At 37.6% G+C, this 15,170-nt stretch overlaps 1 protein-coding gene across 8 annotated transcripts in view; it reads left to right on the forward strand.

Annotated features, from left to right (window-relative positions):
• PKHD1 (PKHD1 ciliary IPT domain containing fibrocystin/polyductin) overlaps window positions 1-15,170 on the forward strand; it is a 446,865-nt gene that overhangs the window by 335,398 nt on the left and 96,297 nt on the right. For all 8 annotated transcript variants that reach the window (XM_061196096.1, XM_061196099.1, XM_061196100.1 and 5 more), the window contains 2 exons: window positions 184-352; window positions 1,952-2,109. In XM_061196096.1, the coding sequence (XP_061052079.1) occupies window positions 184-352; window positions 1,952-2,109 (327 nt within the window). The remainder of the gene's footprint in view (window positions 1-183; window positions 353-1,951; window positions 2,110-15,170) is intronic.

The following is a 15,170-nucleotide window of genomic DNA, read 5'->3' on the forward strand; positions in this document are numbered from 1 at the left end:
GTCTTCAAGAATTAAAGATATTTTAAGTCAAGATTTATGTAAACTCCTGGAACTACCCTGGACAGTTGCTTAAACTTACTCCTGGACATACGTTAGTATAAGAATATTTAGTTGTGTAGTCTGTATTTGTGGTTGGTAGTTTACATGATATAATGTTGTAATACCTTAAACATTTTTTTTCAGATGTGACCTTTTCTAGTTTTGTGAAGAGTTGCTATAGCGATGATCTAGATGTCTGCATTCTGTCCAATGCAGAGAACACTGGAATCGTGCCTCTAATAACGGCAGAGAGGACCAGGATGCTGAAGATCAAAGATAAAAACAAGTTCTACTTTCCTCCTTTACAAACCAGGTACCGGTTTTGGTATTTATAGTAAGCCATATTTATGAAGGGTTTGGTAATTCTCCAAATACCTGAACATGTTTTTTAAACAAGGATAAAATCATCAATGGGAATAGAAATAAGTCCTTCTAGAAAAATACGGTAGATTGATTGGTCCCAATTCTTTACCCTCCTATATTTGTGCCCTTTGAGATACGATTTTTGCAATCTCTCTCACTGAAAAGAAAGAGACTGTTTCTCTCTTCCTTGAATCTGGAATCCACCACGTGATGTCCTCTGGCAGACAAAAGCGGCAGAAGTGATGGATTGCAAGTTTTATTGATATTGTTTAATTGTTTTATCTTTATTAGAGGTACTTCTTTGGGATGTTTTCTAAATCAATGGAAAAAATTGACCCTGATTCTTGAACCTTCCATGGAGTATGGTGTCACTAGTTTTCAGAAGGAGGCTTGGGTATCCTTGTGCAGGCACTGGTGGGGAAGGAGACCATGTCTGCTGTTAGGAATCCCTAAAATGAACCATATGGCTTAGACAGATATTTGCTCTCAGACCAGGTGTAACTACTGTTCTTGAACGTATGATCTGAGAGTTTTATTCAAGAATCTGAAAACTAGACAAGGAACTTTTTTTTTTTTTTTTTTTGCTGTAAGAGGGAGTGGGAAAGTCAGAGCAGGGAAAATGGGTTATTTTTTCTTTCCTATAACATTGGGAAAACTTCTTTAGTTGGAATAAAAGAATCAGGAAAAGCACCCTAATTAGAAAGTTTATATGTGTGGCCCAACACCAGTCTCTTTTTGATGCCCATCCCTGAACCGTTTTTGGAACCTAAACATTATTAGGTATACAATTTGTGTTATTCTGTCACTTTTTTCAACGGTCCAGTCTTCCTTATATTCAAGTCTTACCTATGGGATGAAATAGTTATAAAGCTAAATGATATTAGCATTTGATTCTTTGTACTATTAATACCTGACACATGGTTGGCATGCAATAAATATTTAATATTATTACTAATGGTACCTAAAAATGTTAGATGAGAGGAAATCAAATAAATTCTCTATAATTCAATGTTATAATTGCCAATAACTTGTTTATATACCCTGCTTGACTCTAAATTCTGATGCCTATGTTTATCACCATTGTATTCCCCAATGTACAAGTAGTAGGTTTTCAATAGATATTTGTTGAATGAGAACATCTTTTTTTTGCATTGTTTTTATATAGCACAAGTATAATCGATATTTACAATGATAATCTTAAAATACTGCAAGGCCCCAAAGTTCCATAAAGCATTGATCACATCATGTTTAATAAATATTAGTTAGGGCCATTTTATTGTATCTTGCATCTTAGAAAATTAGTGATTTATATAAAGATTATATAACTCGATATCCAGAATATTTGGTTAATAAGAATTGTCTTTTTTTCTTGACCATGTAACTGGGAAATAACATTTTCTATAGAGTGTTATTTCATATCTAGGTAACATGTTATTAATAATAAAATTTTATTGAATTTATTTTTCATAACGTCAGCACTACCAATATATGTTTCCTTTTGGCGGCTTATTGTGGAAATGAGAGAGTTGCTTTCTATCTATCTTCCCAGGAAAGATTTAGGAATGCTGGTCTGCTCTGAATCTGATTGTGAAAGTCCTAGAAAATATCTCTTTAAGGATCTGGATGGGAGAGCCCTGGGTCTGCCTCCACCAGTTTCTGTATTTCCTAAAATTGAAGCAGAATGGACTGGATCCTTCTTCAACACAGGTCAGTTCTATCTGAACTCGATGTCTCCAGTAGAGGGAACAAGCATGGGATGGAGCTGGTTTGACTGGGTGGTCCAGTGGGAATAAAATATCCTGGAGAGGAACTGAGCAATAGAGTTGGAGTCTGTGCCAGTAAGCTGCTCAACTCACCGCTATCTCAGGAATGTTGGGTGCTTAAGGGATGTCACAATACCACCGTTTTGCCCTCCATGAGATTGCCTGTGGTCCATGTCAAAGGTACAGACTCCCAACACCCACCTGTGCACAGGTGAAGAGAATGGTCCTCTCACTAGGTTGGTCTCCTGGGCCTGAAGCAGCACTCTCTGTGCTCAGCGTTTCGCAGTGTCTGCCTTGGAAGCAGTTCCTCTGGATTCTCAATCTTTCTCTTCCACCAGAGCTAAATGCCCTCACTCTGGAAAGGGTGGTAGACTAGATGGCATGCCTTCTTTTTTGCCTTCCTTCTCTTCATCTTCTAATTGTCCCTGGGGGACTATAATCAAAATCCCTCCTTATTCTTCTTGCTTTTACAAGCCCATCCGGCTATCAGTTTTTATAGCTGGACCCCTGGAGAGATCATCGTCTTTCTACTTCTACAAACAATGCAACTCTGAGTTTACATTTTTGTTCAGGTGGAAACTGCTGCAAGTACATCCAAAGAACTTTCCCAACTTTCTTCCTACTTCATTGGATGACTCTTTTCAGACTTCTTTTCTAGTCTCCCTTTCTCTTTTGAAGTTTTGAATATCCCAGGACTATGTCCTCAGACCTCTTCTCTTCCTATCTTGCTCCTAGGTTCAAAGTTGAAATACCATTTACTGCTGATGAATTTATATCTCCAGCCTAGACTCCACCCTGAACTGTAGACTGTTATAACCAACTGACTCCACTGGGAGGTATAATTCACATCTCAGACTCAATATGCCCCAAATGGGGACTCCTGGAGACATGACCCACAGTTGTCCCAGCTAAGCCACGCAGAAGCTAAAATGTTGACACTTCAAAACCTTACTCTTCATTGGCCGAGGGATGCTCCTGGGTACACTAACTCTCCAGCCCTTTGGCTTTCCCTGAACAGGCCAGTCATGCTGTTTCCCATGGCCAGAAAAACCTTTCCTGGAAGGTTTTTTTTTTTTCCTTCCTCAGAAGGAAGGAAAAACCTTCCTCAGAAAGGAGTGGTAGGTTTTTGTAGCAGCCATCTTTGGTATGTGAAGGTGAATGCCAGGAAGATATGGGGTGACATTGAAAATGTCTCTTGCAAACAGGAACTCTAAAATGTCCATCAAATACTCCAGGTGTGAATAATAATATTCTTTCAATGAATTCATAGGTGGTGCTTACCATGTGGTGTAAATATACTGTTTAGGCACAAGCATATTTGCTGCTGGTTGAAAAGCTGTATATTTTATTTTTTCACCACTCTTTGTCTTGGTTGTGAAACATGATTCAATGGTAAAACTCTGATAGGTATTATAATATTACATGCTACTTACTATCAGCATATGGACAAGCGTGAGCATATGTGTGGGAGGCTGAAGGTATATTGGGAGGTGTGTAGGATGGACTGCCTTAAACTCCTGATGTTTTAAAGCTTTATAACATTTTAAATGAGGTTGCTATAGGTCCCAACTGTAAGGATTCCCACAATAGAATCCACTGTTTATTGCACTACAAATACAGTCTGTGTCTTCTTGCCATGAAGGAGACAGCACATAGTAAATGGTGCCTTCCGGGTACTAACAGGATTGGAGTGTTTTCCTGTGACTTCCAAAATAGGAATAGATCCCTCCTTCCCTAGTTCAAGTCCCTTCTCATTTTTTTTTTTTTTTTAAAAAGCAAGGAAAATGACTTTTTTTTTTTAAATGGGAATTATTTATTTATTTATTTATTTATTTATTTTTGGCTGTGTTGGGTCTTCGTTTCTGTGCGAGGGCTTTCTCTAGTTGCGGCAGGTGGGGGCCACTCTTCATCGCGGTGCGCGGGCCTCTCACTATCGCAGCCTCTCTTGTTGCGGGGCACAGGCTCCAGACGCGCAGGCTCAGTAATTGTGGCTCACGGGCCTAGTTGCTCCGCGGCATGTGGGATCTTCCCAGACCAGGGCTCGAACCCGTGTCCCCTGCATTGGCAGGCAGATTCTCAACCACTGCGCCACCAGGGAAGCCCCCCTTCTCATTTTTTTAAACCATAATTTTATGCTACTTTCCAGTTTCTGTCCACAATATGGTGGAGGAGAAAAACATAAATTTAATCTTAAGAGAATAAATGTCTATTTTGTATTTTTCCTCTTCAAGATAAGAATCTATGGTCATCTATAAAACAGTGGAAGCAGCCCAGCAAAGATGAAAATGGAGGCCTCTGGAACCAGCTCTTATACTTATTCCAAATGGTGTTGAGTTTAACACACCCTTTTGGCCTTTCTCCATTTTATTAACAAACAGTTTGGAGTCCATTGCCTTTGAGGTTTATTTTTAATTTGAAAAATACAAATTTTATTTTCACATATAAGTTCATATGCAAAACTCAGACAGATATCCACAGGTCCCAATGTATTGTCATATGCTCCGGTGTTGGAAGCAAAAATTATCCACGTGGATCAGCTATGAGGAACACTGTGCCAGTGGGTTTTGCTGTCTGTGTAATGCAGTGTGTAGCCAGGGGAAAAGTGAGCTGTTAATTTTGTTTTGTACTTATCTGTAAGTTCGCATCTGCAGCCAACTTTGAAACATGCATGGCAACAGGGTGCAAGGCAGCTAATCCCAGGCAGGAGAACCTCTAAGAATCATTTGCATTTTATTCTGGAAAGAATTTCTTTTGATGATGGAGGCATCTGATCATCTGAAAATCCAAAATTATAAAAACAAAGTCTTGAAATTAATATCCCATTTAGGTAGGACTAGATCAGTACTAGAGCTTTCCACCCTGGCTTCTGACTCATTTCCTGTCTGTCCCAGTCTACAAATGCATGGAATCACCTCTCAGCCCACTTTGTACATATGGCTACTGATGTTATTGGGAGAAGACTGAAAGAAATCAGAGCTTTGGTTTCAATGGCATTTTACAATTTCTTAGCCATGATATAGAAAGTAGAAAGGGGGTGTAACGGAAGCTAGCATCCCTTGAGCACCTTTTGCACGCGATGTGCTGAAGTTGGCATTTTCACTCATTCAGCAAATGCATTTGACCATCTGTAGTCTACCAGTGCCTTTCTAAGGATGGGAACCATAGTTGTGAATAACATTCCTGCTTTCATCAAACTTATGTTCCAGTGGAGATTATATCTATATATCTATATCTATAAACAAATAAATAAAAATATTTCAATAGTGATGAGAGGTATGAAGAAAATAAAACAGAGTTTTGGGCTAGAGAGGTAGCTTCAGGTGTGTGTGGGTGTATGTAGTGTGTGGTGTGGTGTGTGTGTGTGGTGTGTGTGTGTAAGGGAGCTGCTATTAGAAATAGAGTTACAATTTCAATGAGGCCTGAATGAGGAGTAAGGAATCGCTCCTCTGAGCAGACAGAGGAGCTTTCCAGGGAGAGGGACCAGCCAGAGCAGGGGCTCTGATACCAGAATGGCCTCAGTGTGTCTGAGGGGTGGGTGGAAAAGAGACCCATGGGAGTGATGTATAGTTAATGAGAGGGGACGTAGTTGCAGGTAGTCAGGGCTTAGCCCCTTTATAGGCCAGAGTAATTTAGTAAGATGGTGTCGGAAGGTGGTGCTAGGATTTTATTCACTCTCTGAAAAGATCGTACAAGCTGCTGTGGAGTGAATGGATCATGGTGAGAGCGAGGCTGGGAGCAGGCAGTGTAGTTAGAAAGCTGGGGGTGAGGGGTTCCAACAGACACAGGACTCCACGAGTGGTCCACCGCCCTGTGCTGCCCACAGACTGTGCCGGTCCACAGTGAGGTGATGACAGAAATGTCACCTGTAGAACCAGAGCTACTTGACAGTAATTGTACATCTGTTGGATCTAATGAACAAAACTTAGGGCTTTCATTTTGTATGTCTAATTTGTCTGATAATTTGCATTATATTTTAAATGTGTTGGTTCTCAATAGACTGGAAATTTTGAAACAAACAAACAAAACAAAACATAAAACCCCCTCGTTCTCCTGCCCTTGTTCTCCTTCTTCAATTTAGGAGGTAAATTTGATGTGCTTAGGACAGTGGCTCCCAAAACTGGCTTATTATCAGAATCACCTAGGGCATTAAACATTTGTTTGCATGAGTCGATAGGTGTGTGAAGCCCGAGCCTTTGTATTTAACACACACACAAACACACATACACACAAATACACACACATACACACACATACATACACATACATACACATCCACACACATGCATACGTACACATCCACACACACACACACAGAAGTCCTCCCCAAGTGATTCTGCTGTGCTAAGGTTTGAGAATCACTGTTATAGAGTTATACGCCCCCTTTGAAGTAGACAGGATGTTAAGAAGACAATTAATATTTTTAATTTAAAAAGCGGGCAGTTTCAGTTTCTCATGAAGAATCAAGAATTAGCTCTCTGTGCCAAATACCAGCAGACATAAACATACTTGCTTATACGCACACTGGATATATTTCTGAAAGGGAAAAGAACATTAACTAAAAAGACATAGGAGTATTTACAATCTAAATTAAGTCTTTAATAATAAGAATATATTAAACCTTTTTTAAAAATTCAGATTATTTTTCCTAGTGTTGAAGTGAGTTAAATGACCTCAGCATATCACTTTCACAATATATCACTGGACAAAAATGGGTTCAATGTTAAGTTTATTTTTTAAACTATATATTGAATCATTGTATTAAAAGTCTGAACTCGTGATAAGCTTTTCCCACACTTTCCTCAACATCATGCCCAGCAAAGTACTGTGGTCTGACTGGGACTTCTGACCAAATCCACCTTCAGGGCAGGTGAGAGTTTCCCATTCTTTCCCAGGAAAGAGTAAGAAACATTTTTCAAATCGTGTTACTTCTTGGACACTTCTTGAGAAAGAAAGTTATAAAGTTATAAACCTCCTGTAAGGAGATCTTACAAGTGACTAGACTCAAATCAAAAATAAAAGATGAGGTTGGTGAAAAAGAAAATAAAGCTGGCATTTGACTGTCAGCACACAGAGTGATGAAGTGGTTTGTAACTGAATAATGGGGAAACTCAAGCTTCAGTGTGGGGACGTGTGCTCAGCTGCCTAACAGAGAGCAGCCAGCATGTTTTCAACTGTTTGTTGCTAGGTCTTAAATGTGTCTTTTCTTTAAGCTTTCCAGGCTTCTCTTTTTTCCCATTTGCCCTGGGAATGACAGCAAGATGGTATTTTAAAATGGGAGAAGGAGAGGGAGGGAGAAAATGAGAGGACAGAACGGAGAGAGGAAACGGTTGTTAGAAAATTTGTCTGCCAATATATGTGCTTGTAGAGGTCTTTTCTTCTAGCTAGAGGGGGAAATACCATTCTCTTTTCCCAAGCAATTATAGGCCCCAAAGATTGAAACTTGGTATATAGCTCTTTAATCTCAGCAGATATTTACGGTCAAACATTAGACTTTTAGGATTCCAGATGTCAGGGTATTAAAATATAAACGCACAGTGGAGTCTCAGAAAATATTAGAATCTTTGGGATATGTGACTGCAGGGATTTTTATCCTGAGCAGAGGAGGATAAAGCTTCCGGGGATGCTTTGTAAGACCCAAAGAGCACCTTCCTTCCACCTTAGTCTCTCCCTCTTCCACGCCTTGTCTGGTCTCCAGGCAGTGAAGGACATAACAATATTTGATTGCATTTTAAAATAATCCATACTGTGAATTGGAATGATCTTCCTGTGTGACTTGTAAAGGGTGATGTAAAGAGGCATTATGATGTACAGGAGCAATTTCCCTTTCCTTTCTTCAATCTAGACATCCTATTTCTGTGATTTTCTTGCTCTTCAGCCCTTCCATTAACAACTAGTACTTGTTAAGTATGTTTCTGACTCTGTGCTAAGACCTTCAGATGAATGATCTCATTTAATGCCATGGACAGGATCTATCCTAGGAGATAAATATTCTTGTCCCCTCCATTTTATCGATGTGGAAGCTGATGAGACACATAGGCAACTTGCCCAAGTCATGCAACTAATTAATAGAAGATTCAGGACTGAACCCGTGTTTTTAACACTGTGCTGTACTGTACACAGTACCCTCCTTCGACTTTTTCTTGCTTCTTTCACTGCATTGTCCAAGGTAAGCTCTCTGAGATCTATCAGCTTTTCTCACACACAAAGCTCTGTCTACGAAGAACAAAGCAAACTGAAACTGTGCAATTATTCCAGCAATTATCCACCCCAACTAGCAATAATAATAGTTACCATTTATCTGGCATATTCCATGTGCCACGCATTATGCTAAGTGGCTTATAAACATTCCCATTTATCCCTACAACAACCTTAACATGTAGGAATTATTATCCCTTTCAGCATTTGAGGGAATAAGGGTTTAGAAAAGTTAACTAATTTTTCATGGTCCCGCAGCTAGAATGTGCAGAACCAAGATTTAAATCTGTATTTGTCTGACTCCAAAGTCTGGGCTTGTAACCACTTCTAGGTAATTATCATTGTGTGGTCTGACTCATCTGGTGGGGTGCTGTACAGAGATATATTTAACCGAGTAGTTCACATATTTCCACTTTACATGGTAGGAAATAGATGTTTAGATTTAAAAAAAATAAATGTCAATTACTATGACGTTTTTAAGAAACAGTGTAATAGCAATCACACAGAAACCTCATTTAGTTCCTCTTCTTCCTCTTCTTCTAGTATATATGTGTATATATATTAGTTTTCATGGACAAACTAAATGGACTCTGTCACATCCAAGAAAAGCCTTTTGCCAGCATTAACCACTGAAGGTTGTGTGATGACAATAGAGTTGTATGGAGAAGAAGCTTTGGTCATGAGATCAAAAGTGTATTATGGTAATTTTTCTGTACCTTCTCCTTTTCCCCCAGTGACTTAATGCAGGGTTTTTTTTTCCAACCTAGGCAAATAGTTATCGAGTACGCAGTGAGAGCAAAGCACTGTGTACTGTTGGAGTAACCTAGAAAGAACATCAAGGTAGATCAGAAAAGAAGGCATATGTGAAAGACGCAAGTAAAGAATTGTGTTTAGAAGCAGCAGACGCAGGGCTTCCTGTGCGTTGCAGTGTAATAGCTCCCCTATGGAATGCCCCTGGCTCCCACATGCAGTTGGGACTCTGTCTCTTTATGTCCTTGTTTCATCTATCACTCAATTCCATTATAGCTCATCTCATGCTCTACAGCCATCACTTTACAAGCCTGCCTTCTCACCAGACTGAGTACCTTGAAGGCAAACATCTTTGAATTTTTAGTGCAATCTTTGGAACATAATATGTGCCCAGTACATGTTTGCTGAGTGAGGGAATAAATGAATAAATGGGTGACTAAATGAGTGAAAAAGTCAAGAATTGAAGTTTGCCATCAGCTGTTTCACAAAATGTTTTGTAGATTTACTCAATGTATAATTTGTTTTAGCATTTTTAAAGAGTGTTTCCCATTCACTTATCTTAGGAGATTGTGAAAAATGTGATGCATGGCCAGATATATGTTGAAAACTCTGACCGTTCCCGTTTTGGAGATTCATCACATGCATTAAAATATTAAAGGTTCTGATAAGTCCTGCAATTAAAAAAAAACAAAAAACTGTTCAACTTTGTGTTATCCAGTATTCTCAAACTTTTTGACTACAGAATACATTTTCACACTACACATGAGTACTCCTTGGAATTAGTGTAGTTCAGAATGCATTTTGGGGAATATTGTCTCATATTAATACATTAAGCTGCAGAAATACAGGCCAGTTGGAAAGGAAATGATAAGATTACAGTATTTTTGATTTTGATGGTTTCTTGAAGGTCAATCAGTTGCACTTCCCATTCAATGTGAAGATGGCCTCTATTGTTAACTTTCCCAGGAAGTGGGAATTCATTCTCTTACAAGACTGCCTAATATATTTTGAATAATTTTAATTGTTAGGATCTTCCTGTATGATTTCTATCTACTAACCTAGTCTGCTTTCTGGTGACAAAGTATAAGTAATTCTTTCCATATTGCATCTTTTTACATATTCAAAAGTGGTTACCTTTTTCTAGCATAGAAATTCTAAACTTTTTTCTGTTAGTAAACATATGACAGAGTTTTTCAGGTTTTCACTTTCTAAACTGGCTTGTTTTGATGTTCTTCAATTGTTGATGATTTTTCCAAAATGTAGAAACCAGAACTGAGCATTGCCTATCCAGAACAGCATTGTCCAATAGAAATAATAATGCAAACCACAAGTGTAATTTAAATATTCTAGTGTCCAGATTAAAAAAAGGAAAAAGAAACAGGTGAAATTTAATTAATAATATATTTTATTTAATCCAATATATTCAAAGTGTTATTTGAAGATGTAATCAGTACAACATTACTGAGATATTTGTATTTTTTTCATACTGTCTTTAAAATTTCACATGAATTTTACAGTTACAGCATATCTCAATTCAGAAACTACATTTTCATAAGAAATATTTGATCTGTATCTAGATTTCATAAACTTTACAATTGAAAAGTAGATGCACGTACAATTTGTTCCAAATATACCTAAACATTTTTTGTAACTAAATTATCAGTTTTACACTTTAAATTATATTTAATTAAAATTATACACAATTTAAAATTTAGTTCTTCAGTTGCACTAGTCACTTTTCAAGGCCTAAATAGCTACACGCAGATGAGTATTTCTTCCTTTGTTCTGGAGGGATAAATATTAAAGAGAACTGATTTTTTAAGACATATGTGCTAGACTGTATTTGTCTCTGATAAATTTCACTTTTATAAGTCCTTTTTATAGGTCATCATATGCATCTTGGGTTTCTAGAATTAGAAACTAACCACAGAATTAGAAGCCATTCTGGAGACCACCTAATTGGTTCTAGGCATATAACTCGGTCAGTAAAAGAGAGAAGCTTGCCTAGCTGGGATTATCTGCCATTAGCAGAAGCTACTGTTTAAATATCCAGTCCTCCAAATAAAGCATCAAGGTTTTCTGAGCCTGGGAATTTTACTATTCAGGGTATAATCCTTTATTAAGAAATCTATTCACATTTCTGTGGTTTGTTATGTGAGAAGCAGTAACATCAATGTTCCACAAGAGGGGCTATTTTTGAATGTCGGTCACTAAGTGAAATTACTTAACTTTTTGCCATGATGATATACTGGCTCTCTCCTTTCTCTTTTTCATTTTCTTGTCTTTCTTTCGCCTTTCCTCCCCCAGCCTCTGCCCCTGGATTATTTCCAGGACTTCACTGAATAGTAAACTGTGGTCTTATTCGTAAAATTTTAATAATGGAGGAATCCTTCAATGCTGCTTTCATTCTTTTGGTACAAGAATTATTGAAAGATTTAGAAGGCAGAAGCTCAAACTTTAGCTTGTTTTATGCCTAAGACAGATGGATGGTTTCTATGTGTTTGATTATTTTGTGTGTGTGTGTGTGTGCGTGTATGCGTGCACACGCATTTTAATGGAAGGAAACACTTGGGCAGTCCCACCAATAAATAAAGCACTTGTGCTTTACCAATAGGTGCTAAACAAGTTCACGACTGAGACCTTTTCATTTCAATATTATGGATCTGAAAGATTCTTTGATTTAGTTTTAAGTTTTTTCTCCATATATTTGCACACTCACTAGGTGTAAAATTAATGCTATGTTGTGACATTCTGAATGCAATCATTAAAATATCCTAGAAATAGATATGTGGATGGAACAAAAAATTTTTTAAAGGTCAGAAATAGATATCAAATACATTAAAGAACTTAGTTTATAACAAAGATGACATTTTAAATCATGGGAAAATAGAAACTATTCGTTAATGATATTGAGGCACTTGACTAATCACTCAGGGAAAAAAATTAGGAATTCGTATCTTTCTCGTTATAAAAATAAATTTCATACAGATGCAAAATGAAAAAAATATATAGAATTACCAGGAAATATTGGTGAGGTTATATATTCTTAGCGTTATGGAGATTTTTCTTAGCATGAATCAAAATCTAGGACATATATGTAAATATTTGATAAATTTGACTCTTTCCAAATTAAAAAGTTCTGCAAAGAATATTAAAAACTAAACTAAAAAACTAAGGAAAAAATACAACTCATATAGAAAAGGGCTAATTTCCTTAATATACCAAAAAAATTCTTACTAATATTTAAGAACAAAAAAAGAACAAACCAATTCAAAAAATATTCAGAGGATTCTAAAGTGCATTTCACAGAGAAATAAATACAAATGCCAAAAAAGCATACAAAAAGCCATACAAAACATACAAAAAGAGAAAGACGGTTTCTCTCATAATCAGAGCGTAGGTTAAGAGTTTTGACACTGAGTTGAGCTGCCTGCATTGTGTCCACTTACTAGATGGGCAACTCCAAGAAAGCTTCTTATTCTCTCTGAGCCTCAGTTTCCTCATTTAGGAAGTGGAGATATTAATAGTATATACTCATACGTTTATTGGAAGGATTAAAAGAGAGCAACTCAACAAAAGTATCCACCACTACTACCAAGACAGTGATGACCACTGCCACTATTATTTACTATTAATATGATTATTTTAGCAGTAGTGTTGGCAGCTGTCTAAAGGCCTATACCTCTGACTCCACAACTCCACTTTTAGGAAATTATCCTAAAAATTTTTGTTGAACGAATAAACAAGACAGTAAAACATATATAATGAAAAAGAAAAAACTCCCTGCCTTTACCCTCTGCTGTCCTGATCTTCAGTGCTGCAGCTTAGAGGGAAGTTTCCATTTTTAAAAATCATGTATATGTATTACTTATTATTTTAATAAGAATAATGATAGTAAAACTCATTTATATAACAAATGGGAATCCTGAAATATGAGTTGGTTATTATGTAAAGCATGTCAGGAAAAGGGACGCAGAAGAAAAGAAATTTTCCTAGCCCTAGAAGCCAATCTCTCTACTACGGAATTACGGACTCCCTGTAGGACCCAATTCCAATTTGCTTAACTCCCTCACAGGAAAAATATTAATAAAAATTGAATATAAGTTCCTGAAAATAATTGCCATGGAGAAAGGGATTTGAAGCTGATTTTTTCTGTGCCTGTGGATAATAATCTCTTCCCTTTTGGGTGATGTTGGTGAGATGCAACTTTCCCTAAGCATGGCCCGTGTGGAAACCAGCCTATCCCTATATCTAGACCATATTCTCTCTTCTTTGAGCACTTTACAGGCAAAGGAGCAGATCCTAGAGCTATAAAACTCACAATGCCTATAAACTATTCAGCCCCTCACCTGGCTTGGGATAAGCACTAAGCAAGTACTAGTGACCACTGTTTTGTTGCCTCCATTTATCCTGCCTCCGACTGGCGTGATGACTTGAACATTTGAGCATCCATCTTAACTGGTTATTTTACCAGTTTTCTGCTGCTGCCATAGCAAATTATTATAAATTTAGTGACTTAAAAGAACACCCATGTATTGTCTCACAGTTCTGCAAGTCAGAAGTCTGGGATACTTGGCTGGTTTCTCTGCTTAGAGCCTCTCAAGGTTGAAAGTTAGATATTGGCAGGACTGCATTTCTTTCTGGAGTTTTTATGGATGAATCCACTTCTAATCTCACTCAGGTTCTTGGCCTGATTCAGTTCTACGTGACTGTAGGACTGAGGTTCCCATTCCCTTGCTGGTTGTAGACTGGGGGAATCATGCTCAACCTCTAGGGCTGCCCACACTCCCTGACTGTGACCCGCTTCACCTGCAAAGCCAGCAAGGGTGGCTTGTGTCCTTCACATGCTTTGAATTTCTCCTGCCTTCTCTTCTGCTGCATATCTCTGATTCTAGCCAGAGAAAGTTCTTTGCTTTTAAGCATTTATAGGATTAGATTGAGCTCACCCAGATAAACTCCCCACTTTAAGATCCATGAACTTAATTACACCAACAAAGTCCATATTCACATGGTCAAGACTAGGGCATGGACATCTTTGGGAGGTTATTACTCAGCCTACCATAGTTCTTTGTAAGGCCTTAGTTTGAGTTTGGAAGGGGGAAGAACAAGAAATAGTAAGTTGGAATACTGATGCTATCTATGAAAGATTTCTCTCAGGAAAGAAGGAAGACCTGGTTTATCTGATTTTAGAGGTACTGTAGAAATATGGAGGTCTCCATATATGCTCTCCAGGGTGAACATCAGGTTTTGATGGAAAAATTATCAATAGAACTGGATTTATTTGATATGATTATGTAACATTATGATTCTTAGCCTGATTTTTGTCTCATCTTTGTTACAATTTGAAGCAAAAAATATTTTATAGGCATACCTCATAGATATCGCGGTTTTGGTTCCAGACCGCCTAATAAAGTGAATATCGCAAAAAAGCAAGTCATAAATTTTTTGGTTTCCCAGTACATATAAAAGTTATGTGTACATTATGCTCTAGTCTGTTAAGTGTGCGATAACATTTATCTAAAAAACAATGCACATCCCTTCATTAAAAAGTACTTATTGCTAGAAAATGCTGAACATAATCTGAACCTTCAGTGAGTTGTCATCTTTTTGCTGGTGGAAGGATTGAAATATTGCGAGAATTACCCAAATATGACAGAGACACGAGGTGAGCCAATGCTGTTGGGAAAATAGTGCTGACAGACATGCTCAACGCAGCGTTGCCAGAAACCTTCAATTTGTAAAAATCTCAGTATTTGCAGAGTGTAATAAAATGAGGTATGCTTGTGTACTGATATGCATTTAAATATGTATTTTATTACATGTGTTTTAACTATGACTTTATTATAAACTGTCTTTGATATATTTATTTACAATGCTATCACTTCAAAATACAGCCTCAGTCACCGAATTTCCCCTGAATTAAGGGAACCAGAATCTAGGCATTAGAAACTCCTGAAGGTCCAGTGCCTGATGATGCTTGGTGACACAAATGTGAACTTCTGTAATAAGGGAAAGCGGCTCATTTTCCCTGGCTCTCAGACACATCAGTGGCCCACCCAA

The sequence above is a fragment of the Eubalaena glacialis genome, chromosome 7 (assembly GCF_028564815.1).
Source record: "Eubalaena glacialis isolate mEubGla1 chromosome 7, mEubGla1.1.hap2.+ XY, whole genome shotgun sequence".
NCBI classification, from domain to species: domain Eukaryota; kingdom Metazoa; phylum Chordata; class Mammalia; order Artiodactyla; family Balaenidae; genus Eubalaena; species Eubalaena glacialis.